The 22715-nt window shown below is 37.5% G+C and overlaps 1 protein-coding gene across 1 annotated transcript; it reads right to left on the bottom strand.

Moving 5' to 3' along the window:
* Nucleotides 1–4280: 4280 nt before the first annotated feature.
* Nucleotides 4281–9516, bottom strand: LOC141338724 (protein shisa-5-like). Its single transcript, XM_073844336.1, has 5 exons — nucleotides 9338–9516; nucleotides 8976–9135; nucleotides 7756–7871; nucleotides 6420–6614; nucleotides 4281–6347 (listed from the first exon to the last, which is right to left on the bottom strand). Exons 1-5 carry the CDS (start codon nucleotides 9396–9398, stop codon nucleotides 6184–6186), a joined length of 696 nt encoding a protein of 231 aa, XP_073700437.1. The 5' UTR covers nucleotides 9399–9516; the 3' UTR covers nucleotides 4281–6183.
* Nucleotides 9517–22715: the final 13199 nt, after the last annotated feature.

A 22715-nucleotide genomic window follows, 5' to 3' on the forward strand; every position in this document is an offset into this window, starting at 1 on the left:
GGAGGGAGGGAGGGAGGGAGGGAGGGGACTTGCAGGGGGAGTGGGTGAATGTAATGTTTGCTGAAAGCCCTTTTTTAGCTTCTCAAAGTAGTTCTTTTTAGGAGGAACGTACACATTCACGAGAATGAAAGAGGAAAACTCTCAGGACGAATAGAACTGTTTACAGTTTATGCGCCTCTAAATTAGGAGAACACATCAGTTTCAGAGTTGTTACATCTGAACACCAACCTTCATTTATGTAGAAACATAATCCACCACCTCTCGTTTTCCCCGTTAACTCCGCAATGCGGGAGGATCGCTGCCCCTCCGGCTGCCCCTCCGACTAGTACATCTAACAAAGCGTCTGAATAATCAAAAAACGGAAAAAAAATTGTCTGGTGTATGTTGCCTTATGTCCAGTATTTTGTCTCTGGTAAAACTGACACTAAGAGAATGACTAAACACAGAACAAACAAACAAAAACAGTAAAAGAATTGGAGAGCTCCACGCCATGTCAGCCATCAATTTCTCCCCATTATTATTTTAGTAAATATTTATTTTATTTACTATTAAACTTTTTTTCAAACTAAACATGCTTAAACTTGCTTACACTACCGTCTTAAATAATATTTCTATCACTGACAAAAAATATTTTCTATTGCATTAAAATAAAAACAAATTTAATCAGTCTATTCTACTTACGTTTGTATGTAAAGTTGAAATCCACCCCAACTTTGCTTTAAAATGCATCGCAGGCGCTCCTAACTGAAGATCACATGTTCACTAACGGAAATCAGTTCTGTGAAGTGACCATGGAATGTTCCCTTCGCTAACGGACTTCTGGAGTTACTCACTTTCGTTTGGAACGTCCCTACTAATAGCGTCCCCTTCCAGAAGTGCCCCTGAAGGGCACAAAAAAGAAAGCCATTTGGAATTCGCCTTTTAGCTCCAACCCTGATCAAACTCACCTACCTGTCATTCTCTAATGATCCTGAAGACCTGAAGATTAGCATGCTCAGGTGTGTTTGATTAGGGTTAGAGCTAAATTCTGCAGTAAAATGGATGGGCCAGATTTGAGGATCCCTGCTATACACCATTACCCCCCATTTTCAGGGGCTCAAATTAAATTTGACAAATAAATATAATAATTGATAAAATGTTCATTTTTAATATTTTATTGAGAATACTTTGCAGGCAATGACTGCCTTAATTCTGGAACTCATTGACATCACCAGAAACTGGGTTTCCTCCTTTGTGATGCTTTGCCAGGCCTTTACTGCAGCTGACTTCAGTTGTTGTTTGTTTGTGGCTCTTTCCCAGTAAGCGGAGTTGTACCGGTGAGGTGTAGTCTGTGTTAGGCGCTGATTTAACCGGTGGTTGTAGAGGGTACGTGGTCTGACCACCAACATATGCAGCCTGGTTAAAAGCAGTGGCATAACGGAAAATCACGGGCCCCATTTCTACCGATTTCAACCAGGGGAAAGCGGAACAAGATTTCTTTTACCGAAGTGAATGCAAAACATGAATTCTACCGAGGGGAAAGCAGAACATGTTTTCTTTTACTGAGGTGAACGCGATTTTTACCAAGATTTCTACCGAGGGGAAGGCAGAACACGATTTCTTTTAACGAGGGGAACGTAGCACGTTTTTTCACCAGGATTTCTACCGAGGGGAAAGCGGAACACGATTTCTTTTACTTTTTTTACCGGGATTTCTACCGAGGGAAAAGCAGAACACGATTTCTTTTACCGAGGGGAACGAAGCACGTTTTTTCACCAGGATTTCTACAGAGGGAAAGCAGAACACGATTTCTTTTACTTTTTTTACCGGGATTTCTACCGAGGGGAAAGCGGAACACGATTTCTTTTACCAAGGGGAATTGTAGGAGCCAAATGTAATTTTAACCACTAGATGGCGGTGTGGAACGGGAGGAGTGGGTTTGGTCATATGACATTTAAACCCTCATGAGTGTGTGTGAATGAATGTGAACAGGTGGTGGGAACACATGGTTCTTACTGTATAGTAAGATTCATTGAGTCACGAATCCATCCATGTGTCTTTTATTGTAAACCGCATTTCATTCATTAAAAGGGCAAAGCAAGAGATGGATTCTAAATGGACATTGACTTTATTTCCAACGTACAAGTAAAAAACATCTGATCACCTGTTCATAAGTGGATGACACAGCTACAGGAACATTGCACATTTTTTAACTGGGATATCTACCGAGGAGAAAGCAGAACACGATTTCTTTTACCGAGGGGAACGTAGCACTTTTTTTCACTGGGATTTCTATCGAGGGAAAAGCGGAACATGATTTCGTTTACCGAGGGGAACATAGCACTTTTTTTTACCGGGATTTCTCCCGAGGGAAAAGCGGAACACGATTTCGTTTACCGAGGGGAACATAGCACTTTTTTTCACTGGGATTTCTATCGAGGGAAAAGCGGAACACGATTTCGTTTACTGCGGGGAACATAGCACTTTTTTTCACTGGGATTTCTATCGAGGGAAAAGCGGAACATGATTTCGTTTACCGAGGGGAACATAGCACTTTTTTTCACTGGGATTTCTATCGAGGGAAAAGCAGAACATGATTTCGTTTACCGAGGGGAACATAGCACTTTTTTTCACTGGGATTTCTATCGAGGGAAAAGCGGAACATGATTTCGTTTACCGAGGGGAACATAGCACATTTTTTAACTGGGATATCTACCGAGGAGAAAGCAGAACACGATTTCTTTTACCGAGGGGAACGTAGCACTTTTTTTCACTGGGATTTCTATCGAGGGAAAAGCGGAACATGATTTCGTTTACCGAGGGGAACATAGCACTTTTTTTTACCGGGATTTCTGCCGAGGGAAAAGCGGAACACGATTTCGTTTACCGAGGGGAACATAGCACTTTTTTTTACCGGGATTTCTGCCGAGGGAAAAGCGGAACATGATTTCGTTTACCGAGGGGAACATAGCACTTTTTTTCACTGGGATTTCTATCGAGGGAAAAGCGGAACACGATTTCGTTTACCGAGGGGAACATAGCACTTTTTTTCACTGGGATTTCTACCGAGGGAAAAGCGGAACACGATTTCGTTTACGGAGGGGAACATAGCACTTTTTTTTACCGGGATTTCTGCCGAGGGAAAAGCGGAACACGATTTCGTTTACCGAGGGGAACATAGCACTTTTTTTTACCGGGATTTCTGCCGAGGGAAAAGCGGAACACGATTTCGTTTACCGAGGGGAACATAGCACTTTTTTTCACTGGGATTTCTATCGAGGGAAAAGCGGAACATGATTTCGTTTACCGAGGGGAACATAGCACATTTTTTAACTGGGATATCTACCGAGGAGAAAGCAGAACACGATTTCTTTTACCGAGGGGAACGTAGCACTTTTTTTTACCGGGATTTCTACCGAGGGAAAAGCGGAACACGATTTCGTTTACCGAGGGGAACATAGCACTTTTTTTTACCGGGATTTCTGCCGAGGGAAAAGCGGAACACGATTTCGTTTACGGAGGGGAACATAGCACTTTTTTCACGGGGATTTCTATCGAGGGAAAAGCGGAACACGATTTCTTTTACTGAGGGGAATGCGATTTATACCGCGGGGAAAGAAGAACGCAATTTCTACCAAGAACCTTCCCCAGTCCTTGATTTCTTTTACCGTTTTCTTTTTCTTCCGTTGAAGAAATGTTGGTAATAGTTGATGGTAGCCATTGAATTCCATAGTATGGAAAAACCTATACTATGGAAATCAAGGCTATCGTCATCTTTCTTACCATCATTCTTCAAAATGTCTTCTTTTATGCTTGTGGGTGAGTAAATGATGACAGAATTTTTATTTTTTTGTGAATTATCCCTTTAAGCAGAGCCGATACTCACCAAGTGCGGATGATCTACTTACGACACAGGCGCAGCAAGTAACGTATTAATGATCAAAAATGAATGTAAAATCTAAATATATATATATATATATATATATATATATATATGAGGTATATCAAATTACTATAATATAGTAAAACATGACTTCTGGGATCATACTCAAAACAATAAAAATAATCTCTACAAATCTATGAAAGTAAGAGTAAAAAGCCTGTACACAGAATTGTAAAAAAAAAAAAAAAATTCATTTTTTATTTATCTTCCTTGTTTTACTTGTTCTTAATTGATTTGCCTGTTTTTTTTCACCAGTAGGGGGGGCCATATACATTCAAGTTCACCAAACATCCTTTGAGTTTCACATCTTTGGTGTTCTCCTGTAAGCCCTTTTTAGCTCCCCTTTTTCTTTCTTTAAAAAAAAAAAAAAGACATCTTGCACACATAAAAACATATAAAACACCAGTTAAACATTTACAAAATGTATAGCCGTTAAAACAAATAGGCTGCATCTCAAAAAATAATGTTACCTGAAACAATATAATACAATCTGAAAAGGGACTGCAAAGACAGTGGTTACCTAAGGCTTAACAAATGTTACTTTATCAAATGCGTATCCCTTTTTACTACCTTGACAGCCATTTTGTGCTTAAAAAGTTGGTATAGATAGTTTTTGTTATTCAAAAACTCAAAATGAAAAACGTGTTGACGCTTTCTATAAATAGAATCACCAAAAATTTAAAATTTAAAAAACAATACATTTTTATTTCTGTGAGTAGGGCTGGACAATAATTCGATATCAATATATATCGCGATAGATTTTTTTTCAATAACGGTGATACGATTTTTAAACCCATTTCCGATATTTCGATATACATTTGCATATATAAGCTTCCACAAGTAAGAAGGCAGACGAAATAGTTGATAAGACAGGAAAGACTAATTCAGTGGTGTGGAAGTGGTTCGGCTTTTTAAGTTCGGATAAACTCTGCCATTGGTAAGTTATACACGGTTCATGCAAATACTCGCCATAATATCAGCGCTGACCGCTTCAAATAGATATTCAAAAAGGCTTTGACATCGTTAAATAAACATGAGCACTGCACGTTTCACAGTCAAAATGTGGCGCTGTTTCTTTTTTTAAATGAATGTGTCTAAAAAGGAAACTTTACTGTATTCAGAAAAGTTTATGTCATTTTCATTTAATTTTTATTATAATTCCTTATAAAGTAATTCATGACCACTGTGCTACTTTGTGTCCAAATGTTACCAGGAAAATGCGGGAAACAGCACCTCCTTCTGGAAGAGGATTAATAATTAGTTGGCCTAGTGGCATCATTTTTCCTATGATTTCTTTCCCCCTTTTTAAGCGATTTTATAGGGAATTAATTTAGTCTTTAGTCAAGACATACATATTTGTATAGATTATTCACAGTTCTCTCAATTAAATAAGCCTGTTCTAGTTTAAATGGAAATATATTATTGGTAATAAGCTGAGTCTGAGAGTTTTCTTTATTTGATGGTTTATTTCACATTTCTTGTTTGTAAAGGCTAAATACAAATAAAAAGTGAACCTTATTTTTTTTGTCTTGTTTTTATTAAAAAATATATATATATAATTTTAATAGGAGGAGCCTGGAGGTATTTTAGACTTTGCAAATTCAGTTTGCAGACATTTGTAGGTACAGACATCCATTGTGTGTGTCCTTGGCAGTTTTTTCCCGAGGCTTGTTAATATTGTCTATATCGGAATTATATCGTATCGACCGAAATTAAGAAATATATTGTGATATAAATTTTCGCCATATCATCCAGCCCTATCTGTGAGTATTGTGCTCTTGTATGAAATATGACAACTCGGTAAGAAAATGACATAAACTGGAATTATAGAACTAACAAAAATAATTAAAATAAAAACTAGTTATATTTTAGATTTTAGTCTTTAGCATATTATTATAATTTTTTTTTGATGTTGTGTATCAGTACAGTTCAGTACTAAATAATACTAGAATAATACTGAAAGTATAAAACTCTGAACAAAAATGTTCACTCACTGCTTGTAGATTCTCAAAGACTGAAATAGCATTTTCTTGTGAAACTTGCTATAGCAGTCTTTGTAGTATTTACAATTCCAAAAATCATTTTTTCCAGTGTGTCACAGAGTGAAAACTAAAAGAAAGTGAAAGTGTTAAGAAACTGTAAAAACCCTGTGTACAGCACATCCAATAGTCTTGCATAATTGAATTAGGTACATTCTTAGCCTCGCAAAAGTGTGTCAACCTCTGCAATCCAGCAGTGACGGTTTGAGAGACTGCTGCGGTTTAGTAACCGGTGTTTGGTGGCTGCACATAGGCGGGGTTGTAGGCCGGCTGACTCGATGTCTCTGACGGCATATAAGTGACACCTGGCTGGGCAGGCGGCTGCATGGGGTACATGGCCTGGCCTCCACCATATGCACTTTGACTACCGGGATATCCAGGACTCGCTGGAAACAAAAAAATTGTTAGTTTCACAGAAAAGACTACTACATGGTTTCTACTACTGTAGGTGTTCTTACTGGCTATGTGATACGGGGGTGGGGGTCCTGGTGCATATGTCTGTCCTTGATATGGTCCCGTCTGCATTGGCCGACCACTGTAACCCGCCTGAGGCGGCACTGGTTGGTATTGTGGGTACTGGCCTGCCTGCATTGCAGACTGCTGCTGAATGCATTGCACATTCGTGACTGTAGTTACTTGCGTTCCTGCCACAGCTGTGGGAAAAAACAAGACAGAAATCAATTTATAATTCAACTTTATTACCCTCCTGAAAAACCTATATTCCCCATTAATGGAACAGTTCACCCAAAAATGAACATCTGTCCAAGATGTAGATGAGTTTGTTTCTTCATCAGAACAGATTTAGAGCAATTTAGCATTACTTGCTCACCGATGGATTCTTTGCAGTGAATGGGTGCCGACAGCTGATAAAAACATTACAATAATCCTCAAGTAACCCACACCACTCTAGTTCCTCAATTAACATCTAGTGAAGCAAAAAGCTGCATGTTTGTAAGAAACAAATCCATCAAGGCAATCACATTCTGATGGCACCAATTCACTGCAGACCATCCATTGGTGAGCAAGTGATGTACTACTAAATTTCATCAAATCTGTTCCCAATGCAATGATGAAACACTCATCTCAAACTCATCTAAATCTTGGATGGCCTGAAGGTGAGTACAAACTATATTTTCACAAAGATAAACTTTTCATTTAACACTAAGGGTGTGTTCACACTTGGTTGGTTTGGTTCATTTGGTCTGGACCAAACAGGAAAATGCTACATTCCCTCCTGGTCCACTTAGCGTTCACACTGGCATTTATGACAGCGGACCTAAAGATACCGAATGTAAAGGCGTAGTGATACGTTCTCAACCTGATCGGTTGGGTTGAATGACGTACATTTTTTGATGGAACTCACTTAATGCTCCAAACAAAAGGAAAAGGTCTGTTCAACTTAAAGATTTAAGTTGAATACACTTAATGCCGTCTACTGCACTAAGCAATAAGCATGCCTATTGTTGCGAGTATATGATTTAATTTTCACCACAAAAAGCTCTCTTGGCTCATTTTGTTTTGGATACACTGCTGAAATCATGCTGCGTAGCATTGCACCTTGTCATGACTTTCTGTTTCTGGTTTGCTTAGTAGCATTTGGTCCGTGTTGCATTCATATTTCATTCGATTCACACCAGAGTTCATTTGGAAGCAGACCGAGACCACAAAAAGATTATTTGGTACACACCAGAGTTCGGATGGCAGCGTTCACACTTACTCAAATGAGCAATTGCACCAGAGTTCGTTTTAATCGAACCAAACATGACAAGTGTGAACACACCCTAAAACACTTACGTCTGGGTTTTCTACACATTTTATAGATACAGCAGCAGGGGCAGCAGCAGCAGGTGATGAACACAATGATGACCACAATCAATATTATTACACCAACGACACCACCAGTGCTTTTGCTGTTGGACAAATAAAAACATGAGGCAACCAGCATTAGAAACACTCTATAGCATGTTCTAGTGTATTTCATCTTTAAAATCGTATTTATATATTAAAATGCTATTAGTTATTTTTCATTCATTTAATGAAGCCACACTGGTTTAATGAAAACACACTGGTTAGTTTGAAAATATACAATATCAAAGCAGGATCCTAATTGCAAACTTTGCCACTATCCCTGCTGAAAAAACAAACAAAACAGCTAAGCTGGTTGGCTGGTCTTAGCTGGTTTAAGCTTGAAGTAGCTGGTTTTAGCTGGTCTCCCAGCCTGGCCAGGCTGGTTTTAGCTGGTGGTTACCCAGCCTGACCAGCTAAGACCAGCCTGGCCAAAACCCCTCTAAAACCAGCCTGCTGACCAGCTATGACCAGCTAAAACCAGGCAACCAGCCTAGGCTGATTTTAGCAGTTTTTTTCACCAGGGTACAAAAATGGAAAAGATTAGTTTGTATAAATTTTTTACCCATTGGTCATGCCCTGTCTTGCTAGGCCAGCATGTTCACACCCTCAAAAATGCAGAAGTTGCATCATACTACTTCCCTCTTGCCTCGTTTTTAAATTGAGGTGAACTTTTTTCTTTAAGAATAGTCTGTTCAATGCATCACATGTACGATTCTGTGGGATGCATTTTGCAAGCTGCATTTCAGTGAAAAAGACCACAGCCTCTGTAGGAAACGGTGGGTGGGGCATGAAAAGGAAAAGACAGAACCTCAACTAACACAAAGTGGAAACATTAGAAAAGTAAACTTGAAGATAGGGTTTCAAGTTTGAGATTTACATTAGCAATTAGATTAAGATTAAGATCAAAAACAGGTATGAACAATATATAGCATGCCACACATTTCAGTAAAAACCACGTGCCTTCGTTCACAGAATTATCAGTAGATCACGGTTATATGGAAATGATGTATTATTTGAACATTTGTTCCTCTCAATTTCTCCTTTTGGGTTCAGGAACTGAACGATATTCATACGAGTTTGGAATGACATGATCAGTTGTATGAAAATGTACCTTTGGGTCTAACGGACATGTGTTATTAATAAAGAAATGACTTTAAGATACTTACAAATTGCAGAAATTTTGATCAATCTCGGATAACTTCAAATATTCTATCGAGCAGCAGTATCTGTCATCGCAGGTTCCACAGCAGTGCTCCCAAAAATGGCAGCGAACTGGGGACTTGTAGCCCCCATATTTGTCGGTGTAGCTCTTACAGCCATTATCACCTAATAGAACAGTAGAAACGCGACACATTTTATGAAAGATCCTCCGATGACTTTCGGAGAGAACGGACTTTATAACAAACATCGCGAGTTTTTAAATAACACCGTAACGTCAAGTGATGTAGGCTATAAATGATATGATCGGTAAACCGCCCAAAAACAAGTTTAAAGTGTCTTTTTTTTTGTAACAGGTTGGCTAACTTACCGACTGTTACCGTAAATAAACACGCAGACAGGAGCAGAAGAACCGCTAAGGTGGACGCCATCGCGAAGCTCTTCCTCTTCAACACCCCACTATCTTCTTTTGACGCGGACAGTATGCCAAATCATGCTCGTGGGCGTCTAAAGAAACAACTGAACTTTTTTCCTGTTTTCAGTAAAGAACCGCACGCAAACTGTGGGGAGAAACGAAAGCGAAAGGAAAAAAAAACCTGGCCCTGCTGAACGTCTTTAACCAGTAGGCAGGTTTTTCGTCCTTTGCTCGTAAAATTGATCACAAGTATTTAAATTATCCATAAATACTTTTTTTTTTTCTTAAATATTGTTAAGCGTTTAAAATTTGAAGGAAGGAAGTTTAGGTCAAAAGTTTACATCAATAATACAAAATAACTAAAATAAGAGGGATAAATCAAAATGCTTGTTATTTTTTATTTAGTACTGACCTGATTAAGATATTTCAAATAAAAGACGTTTACATTTAGTCCACAAGTGAAAATAATAGTTGAATTTATAAAAATGACCCCGTTCAAAAGTTTACATACACTTCATTCTTATGTTACCTGAATGATCCACAGCTGTGTTTTTTTGTTTAGTGATAGTTGTTTATGAGTCCTGAATAGTTGATCGCTGTTCTTCAGAAAAAAAAAAATCTTTCAGGTCCACAAGTTTCCAACATTTTTGTGTATTTGAACTTTTTCCTACAATGACTATGATTTTGAGATCCATCTTTTCACACTGAGGACAGCTGAGGGACTAGTATAGAAAGTTCAAAGGTTCACTGATTCTCCAGAAGGAATGGGGAAGGTATTTTTTTTTAATTTGAAGATCAGGGTAAATTTAACTTAATTTGTCTTCTGGGAAACTATCTTCTGTAGCCTCTGAGGGGCAGTGCTAAATGAAAGAAATATGATATTTAGGCAAAATAAGAAAAAATGTACACATTTTCATTCTGTTCAAAGGTTTTCACCCCCTGGCTCTTAATGCATGGTTTTTCCTTCTGGAGCATCAGTGAGTGTTTGAACCTTCTGTAACAGTTGCATATGAGTCCCTCGGTTGTCCTCAGTGTGAAAAGGTGGATCTCAAAATAATATGTTTTGTATGATCCCTCTTATTTTGGTGAAATAATTAACATTTTGTAGATTCTGCAAGGTAGGTGTATATAAACTTTTGACTTCAACTGTTAGGTTGAAGCTGTAGGTATACCAATGTTCTATTAACATGTTTGACAAAATATCCAAGGCATTATAACCACAAACTTTATTTTATGAAAAACACAGTTAATTAAAGTAGATTACAACTAAAATATTGGAAGCTGTCAGAAATAAGTAGGAAATGTAGAAGCCCCTGTTTTGAATGACTGCAGGACTATCACTAGTTTCTCTCACTGCGTTGGTGTGATCTTGGTCCACTCTTCATCCATAGTTTGGTAACTGTAGTGGGTTTCTTAGCCATAACTTTGTTGCCAAGGATTTTCCAGAGATTTTCAGTGAAACTTAAATCAGGGCTCTAGTCCGGCCATCTCAATGTTCTTCAAGGAACTGCCTTCTGTTTTGCAGTGTGACTCTGGCATTGTTGAAAATTGCAGGCTGATTGGAAGATGTTTGCAGGGAAGGAACTGCATGTTACTGAAGGAGCTTCTGATAAACATTTGCATTCACCCTGCCATGTAGCTGTATAAGAGGCCCAACTCCTGCTCCAGAAAACATCCACCAAACCATGAGAGACTTGGTCAATGCAGAGTACAATTTGGATTCTTATCCTGTTCAGCACTGAACTGGCAAGCAATTCCAGCTGTAGTGCTGAACCGATTCCCCATTGAGAGTTTCTGCATTATCTTGTCTTGTAAACATTCAATATTCGAGAAATCACAGATTTGGAATCACCAGTTACCCATCATCCTTTTGGCATTCATCTGGTTTCAGTCAAATTAGAGTGGCCTGCCATCTTGCAACCTCAGTGAAAATCTGAGGAATGCTGCCAGTACAGTATACCTAATCTTATGATGCCAGTATGTATTTGGCATCAGGTACGTTTCAACATGAGATAAGGTTGGGTTTGTCATATAATCAAGGATATTAACACCAGGTGATCAGAGTTCCCTTTTTTAATATCTCATTTAAGTTTTTCTATACTGTGTTTTAAAATACAGGAAATATGCTTAATAACGTCCTTTCTACTCCAGTTAGGATAACTTCAAATAGGACTTAGCAGTGACCTTAAAATTTAGGAATTTGTAGGTTGTTAAATAAATGGATTACCTTTGAACATTCAATTAAAGATGGTGTTTATTGACCAATAAACAAAAGGCTATACAATAAAAGCAAATTTGTTTAAAATGAAGAGAAACAAACAAACTGTGGTTCATGACTGGTCATGAAAAATCAAGTTCGCAAAGCAAGTATAAACTTAGTAATGGCAAATGCACATGAACGACAACAATACTTTTCTTCTCAACACAATCTTATCAGAGTCTGTAGTAGTTGCACAATTCACAACTTAGGCAAAGAAGTGTGGAAATGCGAAAACTTCCATGATTCATCGTTGATAACTGGCCATTTTTGGGTAGTTAACTGGTCTCTGGTGATTCCACGTAAGCGGGATTGTACGGGGGTTGAGGTGAGGTGTAGTCTATGGGAAGCGCTGGTTGAACCAATGGTTGTAGAGGGTACATGATCTGACGACCGTCATATGCAGCCTGGCTGAAGGGAGCAGGAAACTGACCTGCTGGAAAACGAAAACCAGCAGATAACTTTATTTGGTTATTCGGTAATTAAAGACTGGATTGATTTTTTTTAGGCTTAATTTTTGACATAATGTAAAGTTTCATTTTTTCAGCTGCCTGCGTCAGTCGCACCATTGCGAAATCATTTTTCTTGCCTATACTGTCACCACAATCCTGTTCTCAGGAACTCGCACACATAGTTACGCAAGAGTTTTTCTTGGCATGTGAACAAATAGTTCTGCGGCGATAAAGAAGATAAAGACTTTAGCTCTCTACTTCCACTTATTTTTAATTGGATCAGCTAGATTTAGCCGTAGTTCAACCAAAATGAAAATTCTGTCATCATTTACTCACCCTCATGCTGTTACAAACTTGTATGAGTGTCTTTCTTCTGTTGAACACTAAAGAGGATATTTTGGAGAATGTTGGTAACAGTGAATTCCATAGTATTGGAAGTATTGGAAGTATTGTCTGGTTACCAACACTTCTCAAAATATCTTCCTTTGTGCTTGAGGGTGAGTAAATGATGACAGAATTTTCATTTTTAGGTGAACCATCCTTTTATGTTTGTTAAGTACAAACATGGCTATTTTGTTGCAGCGTGAACTTCTTGTCACAGACTTAAAACTATAAAAGTTCAACAACATTTGGTCTTGTGGAAAACAGGTAGATGTTTGTAGATCTTACCAGCCTCCAGATATGTGGGTGCGTACGGTGGTCCCAGAGTTGGTCCAGTTGGAATGGGTTGCCATCTATAAGCTGGCTGTAGGTTAGTAGCCTGGTGAGGTGAGTACTGACTCCCCTGTGGATGGTATTGTGTTGTCCTGACTGTTCTTGACAGCATAGTTTCTACAAAAGTTGAATCAAAAGACAGCATTTAGTATGAACAAAACTCAGACGCAGCTCTTTGTATACAAATATTGACACTTAATTACCTTTAAGTTTTCTTGTATATTTACCCAGGCAGAAGATGATGAACCCAGTAAAGGATACCACCAAAAACACTATGACCACGATGAAAATGTCTTCCATTCGATGGGGAGAATGACTTATTTTAAGGTTTTGCTTCTGGACAGATTAGGAAAAATACACATTAGAAACACTGAGTGTTACAGCTTTCAAACAACCAATTCACATAAAGAATGCCACTGAACCGAACAAAACTCACATATTTTGCTGATTGTTACTGCTGAAAATGGTCAGTTATTGTCGTGTTTTGGGCTGTACCAACGGCCGAACTGGGAAAACATTTGGAGTACTATAGACTGCCAAAAATTATAACAAATCGTGAAGAGTGCAAAAATCTAAAAAAGGGATTTGTGGTTGGCCAAACTGAACCAGTGTTTCCAGGGCAAGAATTTTGACAACATGCATGTTTGTTCATATAATTTCTGGTCAGGAAGGTGACATATTAGGCTAATATCTTAATTAATATTGCTCGTATGCATCTTTATCACCTATTAACTTTAGTTTCATCAACAAATTGTGCTTTTCCTTGCGGTCTTACATAGTCCTTCTCATAATGAAACCGTGACGATTGGACCAGTTTGCACTCAGCATTGGTTTATCAGAATAAAATGTATTACTCTGATCATTAAATAGAAAATATACTACCTGAGTTACAGCTTGTGAGGTTTGTCCTCAATTTTCCTCACAAAGACCATAATATATGTCTCCATCCGTGGTTACTTTGTGTGGAAAGTGTGAAGAAACTAAACGCGGAGACAAAAATTGATTCCCTTCCAGTTTTTACAAATCAAATGATCTAAAATTCATGATTCTAGCATCTACAAGACGACTTTCTGTTTAAAGCTAGATCATTGTGAGTCGGATCTTGAGTCGAATTGAAGAAATCATTTCAGGCCATTTTTGTTCGAATGGCTCACTGAAAACATCCGACTCAAAGAAAAGATTCCTTTAGGAATCGAACGTGTTTAGTCTGTCGTTTGTAAATAATAATACGTACAATCACGTTTAATGTTTTTATTAATTATAATAATATTTGCAAGCAATATGTAACGGTTTTAGCAATGAAAACAGCAATTATGAACTTAAAAAAACGATGCGCATATATGACAAATGGCGTTTTGAAAACTTTGAGAACATGCATTAGCAAAATAAATCCTGAAAAGTGTGACATTCATGCTGTATTCATAATTAAGGAACACTTTCTAAGACAAGTCTGTAAAATAGGGCATTTAATGTCATATTGGTTCTTCACTTACCTGTATTTTGAATTTCGCATCGCGTTGCGTTTTTCAGTTAAATGTCTAAATTAACAGATAACCTCCTTGCAGAAAAGTACAAGTATCTTTTCCTTTTTTTATACAGTGTTTACCAGTTTGATTAAACAACAATTAGACACTTACAGCAGATGTTGAAGAAAACAATGATGGCTCCAAGCCCTATATATGAAGTCACCGAAGGGAACAGAAACAGCGTCGCTTTGAGGAGAATATACAGGTGAAATATTGCGGTCTTTGCTTTTGAACAGATCATGGAGAAGAAACGCGATTATAGGTTACAATGGATAATATTATAATATGCACTTGTGTGTAAACACCGCCTAAGATTCAGTATTTGACACTAGACAAATCCTTGGTCGTCTTGGGACTGTAAAGGGAAATGATGCGGGGAAGGTATTTCCTCTAGTTTTCCTGTTCTCTTAATCTCTCGAAATAATGGCAGATCTGTACAGTACTTAGTTTCGATGACACTCTATTATGTTTGCTATTACCAAGAATTAACCATTTATAATTTTTTTCATAGAAATAACGATACTAATTCACTAAACAGATCGGTTGTTCATGAACAGTCCGGTTGGGAATTTATTAACATATAAATGATCACAAAATTAGGGAGAAATGTTGAACAATTAGTTCTGATTCATATAAAGAAAGTAAGTATTTATTTTATTTTTTTTACAAAAAACACACGTTGTGCTTCCCAGCTCAATATTTTTTCCCGATTGGATAGTACTCCCCAAAGCGGAGATCAGATCTCCACGACTTACAATTCAGATTTTTTCTGCATGCTACAAGTCTTATATCCTAAAGAGAAAAGTCGAAATGTTACCAGTTAGCAAAATAATTCAATTCTTTGTCTTGTGTTGTGAATCGCTTGTTTGGACGTTTAAGGAATAGTTCACCCAAAATTAAAAATTCTGTCATTAATTACTCACCCTCATGTTGTTCCAAACCTGTAAGACCTTCATTCATCTTCATAACACAAATTAAGATATTTTTGATGAAATCTGAGAGCTTTCTGACCCGGCATAAACAGCAATGCAACTGACACATACAAGGCCAAGAAAGGTAGTAAGGACATTATTAAAATAGTCCATGTGACATCAGTGGTTCAACCTTAATTTTGTGACGCTAGAATACTTTTTGTATGCAAAGAAAACAGAAATAAGAATTTATTCAACAATTTCTTCTCTTTCGAGAATGCTCCTCAATGTCAAAATAATTCAGATGGCCAATCAAATCAAAGTTAATTGACAGTGCTTTCACTTTTTTAAACCAAAAATATTTACCTCTTGCAGTGATGATTGGTATGAAATTAACCAATACACATTCACAAACCAACTCAAGTTTACGGTCTTAAAACATGACAGTGAAATCTTGGATCCTTTTGTCTATAATTCTTATGAACACATAATGGTGGTGAAAAAGGCGTATATCTAGAATCCCACCCAGATTGCTGATTGGTCCATTTGTTAAAGCTTTGTTTTTTCATTTTTTCAATATCAACATTTTACTTAAGCATCAAGGCTGTGCACACTTATAATGGCGAAATGAAACGTTCCTGTGGCAAATAGAATGAAAATAAATAAATAATGGTAAAAAATAATGGCTTTTATTTTGTTGAATAAACAATGGTTGACCAATCGGCGTAAAGGGGCGTCTCGTGACCGCCCACATATGTGGAAAATGAATTTTGAAGTCGTTTATCCGTTTTCTACCCGTGAACCAAAAAATCGAGCCAAAATCTCATTTTTTCGTTTTCTGAACAAATAAAAAAACGAATAAAGGAGCCGTTTTCTTATTTCTGCTTATTTCGTTTCAATTTGAAAATGAAATGAATAAAACGTACACGGACCGCCCGTTCACACCAAACACGATAACGATAAATACAACGATATTTGCGTCCACAGCAGTCAACGATAACTCTGTTTTTGTTGCACTTACACGACTTCAACCAGTAGATGTCCTTAGCACGCACGTTTCGAGAGTATCTAAACAGTGAGTGTAGCGTAAATGTGATCTCTAACGTAGTCAATGCAGTGGAATAAAAACAATACAGACTCTTTTCTACTGCACCTTCAAAGGAGGCAAGACAATGTTGTCCAAACTAGCACTGAATTCCTGAGGTAATTTTATGTTTTATGTTACCCTGTTTGTTGTGCAATGTCTGTTTGCTCCTCTACAATGTCGCCTGCTATTTCAAATGCACAAGCCCTTTAAATTTGAATGAAGTCTGATTAGCTGTCAGTGTTTTATTGTTCATCAGCTGGGAAAAAAAAAAACGTTCTAAAAGTGATCCCAACGATATGTTGCCCTGTATCGTTATCCTTATAGTCATGGTGTGAAGGGGCCTTCACCTTTGGTAGCACCTTGACTTAAGTGCTTATTTGGAATTTCTGGAGATCAATGAACCCTGAATCAGTCCAGTCCGATACTCAGTCAAAATACTAATATTCCCAATGTCTGTAACATCTGAATTTGGCCCAATGACTGGTAGATTTGTTTGATAGAATAATGTTAAAAAATGAAAATAAAATTGTACAAAGGATTGTTTTCACACATAGAGATGATACATCAACATTTGACCATTAAAAAAATCATTTAAGAAGCCATTTATTGACCATTACACCTAAAAAATAAAGCTTTAAGTTAGGTTAAAATGAAGAGAAAAGTTCACAAAGCAAAATATAAACTTAGAAATGGCAAAGGTACATGAACGACAGTAATAATAGCTGTATGCTCAACACAGTCTTATCAGAGTCTGTAGTAGTTGCACAACTCAAGGCAAAGCAGCATGGAAATGAACAATTCTCCATGATCCAGCATTGGCCATTTTTTGGTTAGTTAACTGGTCTTTGGTGATTCCGATAAATTGGTTGTGATCAGATTGAGGTGAGGTGTAGTTTGTTGGTTGTAGAGGGTACATGATCTGACCATCATCATATGCAGCCTGGCTGTAGGGAACAGGAAGCTGACTTGCTGAAAAAAAAAAAAAAAACAAATGAAACTTTGTCTGTTTGGTTAAAGATAGTATTTAGATAGCATAGATCCATTTCTTGTTTTCAGTTATCTGGGCCAGACGCACCATTGCGAAATCGCCACAATCGGCCACTGTCGCCACAATCCTGCTCTCAAAAACTCACACACAGTTTACCAAGAGTTTATTCTTGGCGTGTGAACAAATAGTTCTGCAGCTGTTTTTGCACATACATTAGCGGGATAAATCAAATGAAATTTTTCACAAATCAGAATAGTCATGTTACTGACCCAGGGAATGGTTAACAGACCAAAATGGCAATGTGCAAGTTTTCACAGATCAGAATAGTGATGTACGTAAATCAGGGAAGGGTTAACTCAGTTGTCACAGATCAGAATAATAATGTTAATGAATAAAGAAAGGCGTAACTGGCCAAACCTGCACTGTGAAAGTTTTCACAGATCAGAATAGTGATGTACATGAGTCAGGAAAGGGTTAAATAACCAAACCTGCACTGTAACAGTTTTCACAGATCAGAATAGTGATGTACGTAAGTCAGGGAAGGGTTAACTCAGTTGTCACAGATCAGAATAATAATGTTAATGAATAAAGAAAGGGGTAACTGGCCAAACCTGCACTGTGAAAGTTTTCACAGATCAGAATAGTGATGTACATGAGTCAGGAAAGGGTTAAATAACCAAACCTGCACTGTGACAGTTTTCACAGATCAGAATAGTCATGTTACTGACCCAGGGAATGGTTAACAGACCAAAATGGCAATGTGAAAGTTTTCACAGATCAGAATAGTGATGTACGTAAATCAGGGAAGGGTTAACTCAGTTGTCACAGATCAGAATAATAATGTTAATGAATAAAGAAAGGGGTAACTGGCCAAACCTGCACTGTGAAAGTTTTCACAGATCAGAATAGTGATGTACATGAGTCAGGAAAGGGTTAAATAACCAAACCTGCACTGTGACAGTTTTCACAGATCAGAATAGTCATGTTACTGACCCAGGGAATGGTTAACAGACCAAAATGGCAATGTGAAAGTTTTCACAGATCAGAATAGTGATGTACGTAAATCAGGGAAGGGTTAACTCAGTTGTCACAGATCAGAATAATAATGTTAATGAATAAAGAAAGGCGTAACTGGCCAAACCTGCACTGTGAAAGTTTTCACAGATCAGAATAGTGATGTACATGAGTCAGGAAAGGGTTAAATAACCAAACCTGCACTGTGACAGTTTTCACAGATCAGAATAGTCATGTTACTGACCCAGGGAATGGTTAACAGACCAAAATGGCAATGTGAAAGTTTTCACAGATCAGAATAGTGATGTACGTAAGTCAGGGAAGGGTTAACTCAGTTGTCACAGATCAGAATAATAATGTTAATGAATAAAGAAAGGGGTAACTGGCCAAACCTGCACTGTGAAAGTTTTCACAGATCAGAATAGTGATGTACATGAGTCAGGAAAGGGTTAAATAACCAAACCTGCACTGTGACAGTTTTCACAGATCAGAATAGTCATGTTACTGACCCAGGGAATGGTTAACAGACCAAAATGGCAATGTGAAAGTTTTCACAGATCAGAATAGTGATGTACGTAAATCAGGGAAGGGTTAACTCAGTTGTCACAGATCAGAATAATAATGTTAATGAATAAAGAAAGGGGTAACTGGCCAAACCTGCACTGTGAAAGTTTTCACAGATCAGAATAGTGATGTACATGAGTCAGGAAAGGGTTAAATAACCAAACCTGCACTGTGACAGTTTTCACAGATCAGAATAGTGATGTACGTAAGTCAGGGAAGGGTTAACTTGCTAAAACAGCACTGTGAAAATTTTCACAAATGAGAATAGTGATGTTACTGACCCAGGGATGGGTTAACTGGCCAAAACGGCACTGTGAAAGTTTTTACAAATCAGAATAGAGATGTTACTGACCCAGGGAAGGCATAACAGACCAAAGTGGCAATGTGAAAGTTTTCACAGATCAAAATAATGATGTACGTGAGTCAGGGAAGGGTTAACTCAGTTGTCACATATCAGAATAATGATGTTAATGAATAAAGAAAGGGTTAATTGGCCAAACCTGCACTGTGAAAGTTTTCACAGATCAGAATAGTGATGTACATGAGTCAGGGAAGGGTTAACTGACCAAAATGGCAATATGAAAGTTTTCACAGACCAGAATAATGATGTTAATGAATAAAGAAAGGGTTAATTGGCCAAGCCTGCACCATGACAGTTTTCACAGATCAGAATAGTGATGTTACTGACCCAGGGGTGGGTTAACTGGCCAAAATGGCACTTTGAAAGTTTTCACAAATCAGAATAGTGATGTAAATAAATCAGGGAAAGTGTTAACTGACCATAACTGCAAATCACAATAGTCTATTAAAACCTGGACACAATGTGATTGTTAGATGTATTTTGAATTACATTGCAATTGTATTCTAGAGTAAAATATGTCCACAAATTAACAGGTAGTGTCCTAGCAGAAAATTACCATCATCTTTTCCATTTTTTCAAACAATTAGACACTTACCTAATGACACCCAAATAAAACTTTAGATAAAAGCAGAAGATCTATATTGCTTGCGGCGTTGCTTGTCCACTTCAACAGCTTGTTTTATTTCCTTATGATAAGTATTTCTTGACAAGTGGCTAAAGTGCCCCTCCCAATCAAGAAACTCTTAACAAAACAAAACAGACAGAACATGTCTGTGACAAAACCAACTAGATGGAAACTCTGATAGTCAACTCGACTCTTGCTTAGTTTGACTGGCATGAAATGAATTGATAGACACATTCACAATTTAACACATTTACAATCTAGGATCCAAAATAAATGACAATAGATAGATCTTTGGTTAAAATAGAGAGAAAGAAACAAATGCAAACATAATAGCGAAAAAGAGAGCATGGATACAGCAATATTAATGAACAACAATGTGATAGTGTTCACAGTAGCTGCACTATTCACAACAGCAGAGCAGCGTGGAAATGTGTAACCCTCCACAATGCAGCATTTTGGTTTAGTTACTGGTCATGATGACGTAAGCAGGGTTGTACGCTGGTTGAGGTGAGGTGTAGCCTATGGGCAGCAATGACTGTAGAGCGAGAGGTGCCTAAATTCAGTCCTGGAGGGCCTGTGTCCTGCAGAGTTTAGCTTCAACTTGCATCAACACACCTGCCTGGAAGTTTCTAGTATGCCTAGTATAAGCTAAATTTTGCAAGACACCAGCCCTCCATGACCAAGTTTGGACACCCCTGCTATAGAGGGTCATACGCAACCTGGATGGGAACAGGATATCCTGGACCTACTGGAAAACCAAAGACGGCAATCATATTGATGGTTCGGCATCTTGGCTTAAATAGTCGCATTCATCTCGTTTGCAGATCTTACCAGCTTCCTGATATGAAGGTGGTGGTCCAGTTGATGTCGGTTTGCCTTTGTAAGGTTGGTACGGAGGATACTATGACATCTGAAGGCTGCTGAAGGTATTGTCTCGTGACGACCGTAGTTGTTGTAGTCACATCTGTGTGAAGAATCAAAGGTGGAAATGACGTTCTAAAAACATTCTGCCAGTTTTGCTGTGCGAACACTGACTTACGTCTAGGATTTTTGAACCTCTTGTAGAGACAGCAGCATGGATAGACCCAGCAGATGATGAAGAAAACAGTGATAACTCCAAGCCCTAGTATGGAGTCACCGAAGGCCATAGAAACTGTGACGCTTTGGGGACAATATAGGTGAAATCTTGTGATCTTTGCTGTTGGACAGATAATGGAGAAAAAACGCAATGATAGGTTACAAATGGAGATGATATCTGTTTTGGCCATCCACTTGATTCAGATTCAGTTGTAAAACATGTTCACTAGACAAATTCTTTGTATTCTTAGGACTAAACTGGGAATGTATGATGATGGCAGGAATGTATTTCTTTTACGGCTCCTTTTCTCTTAACCTCACAAAATAATGGTAGCTCTGTCCAAAACTTAGTTTTAGTATTTACATATTGAAATAAAATACCCAGTGGTAACAGCTGGTGAGGGAGAAATACTAAACACTTAGCTCTCATTTATATATATATAGAATTTTAAATAGAATTTTTTACTTAGACCTAAGTAAACAATAGCCTTTAAAATGACTTAAAATTCATATATAATAGCAATGAGGCAATAATAATTATTTCAAAAAGTATTAAAAGCAAGTAATTATATGGTTTTAGTGAACAAAACTGTTAAAAAAAGGTATTATAGGCAACAGAGCTAATGTGCATTATAACAAATGACTCCAGAGGGCGGCAATGGCCTGACAATTGTTTTTACACTTTACTGCTCGATCTAATCCCTGTTTAATATTGACCAAACATCATTTAATTCAAATGTTCACTTAATCTTTAATACTTGGCCATTTGTTAACGACAGAAATGCAACAGCCACTTAATTTCTTGAAAATGGGGACATCAAAATATGTATATAAAAGGGTTTGAGCTTTATTTTGAAATCGCGATGAACAGTTAGCATATTGAGAAAGATACTGATGTATTCTCCCGAGTTTGTGTAAGTTTATAACTGATTTACCTTACAAATCTGATGAAATGGCGCATGTTGCTTTGCCAGCTAAGCGTTTCATAAACCCAAACTCACAACAATATGCAGGCATGTAATTGTTTGTGTGGAGCAGCATTTACTGTGTGTATGTAAATATTTAAAAGCGCATTTATTTAATTGAATCGTAGCGTTTGTGAATTCACAATAGTACACATCTATTATTATGATTTTAAATGGGTTTAATATATCATGCAGCCTTGGAAAACAGTCTAATAACGCATTTCATGTGCCACTTCCAGTATTTCGCCGATTAATCGACACGAGGAATCGTGACAGCTCTAGTTTTGAGCAATATTTTGCCAATGTTAAAACTTTTCTGTTTAGTCAGGTTGTACAAGTGACTCAGCAGCCATTCAGTATTCTATTGTCAGTATTTTTTTAACAAGAAAACAACAAAAGTCTTTCACACAGTAGGCTATATTATCATCGTAATGACAAAATCGTTTTACATGCTTGTTATAAGTAAATATTGCAATGTGTTTTATTACCGAATGGGCTCAAACACAAAATATGCACTAATATAGAGCTCAATAACATTTGATTAGAATGACTTACAGTCATGAAGCTAACTATAGTGTTCATATACAGTGGTGGCCAAAATTATTAGAACACTAGTATTTAGAAAAACAGTGTTTAGCAAAAATATGACAAATGATTCAAAAATGTTTCACGTAAAACGTAAAAGAGGCGAATATTGGAATAATTTGCAAAATGACCGCTGCCTCGTACTATATAACATTATTTAATTTACTTCCAGACAAACACAACTGTCCCGTTTTTGTAGTATCGCTT

This window comes from Garra rufa, chromosome 7 (genome assembly GCF_049309525.1).
Source record: "Garra rufa chromosome 7, GarRuf1.0, whole genome shotgun sequence".
Taxonomy (NCBI): Eukaryota; Metazoa; Chordata; class Actinopteri; order Cypriniformes; family Cyprinidae; genus Garra; species Garra rufa.

Excerpts from the sequence above, each read along its gene's own strand:
- LOC141338724 (XM_073844336.1), bottom strand. The coding sequence starts at position 9,398 with ATGGCGTCCACCTTAGCGGTTCTTCTGCTCCTGTCTGCGTGTTTATTT. Across the intron at positions 7,872-8,975 it reads GATCAAAATTTCTGCAATTT|CAAAAGCACTGGTGGTGTCG; the intron begins GTAAGTATCTTA and ends TTTGTCCAACAG. Across the intron at positions 6,615-7,755 it reads AATGTGTAGAAAACCCAGAC|CTGTGGCAGGAACGCAAGTA; the intron begins GTAAGTGTTTTA and ends TTTTTCCCACAG.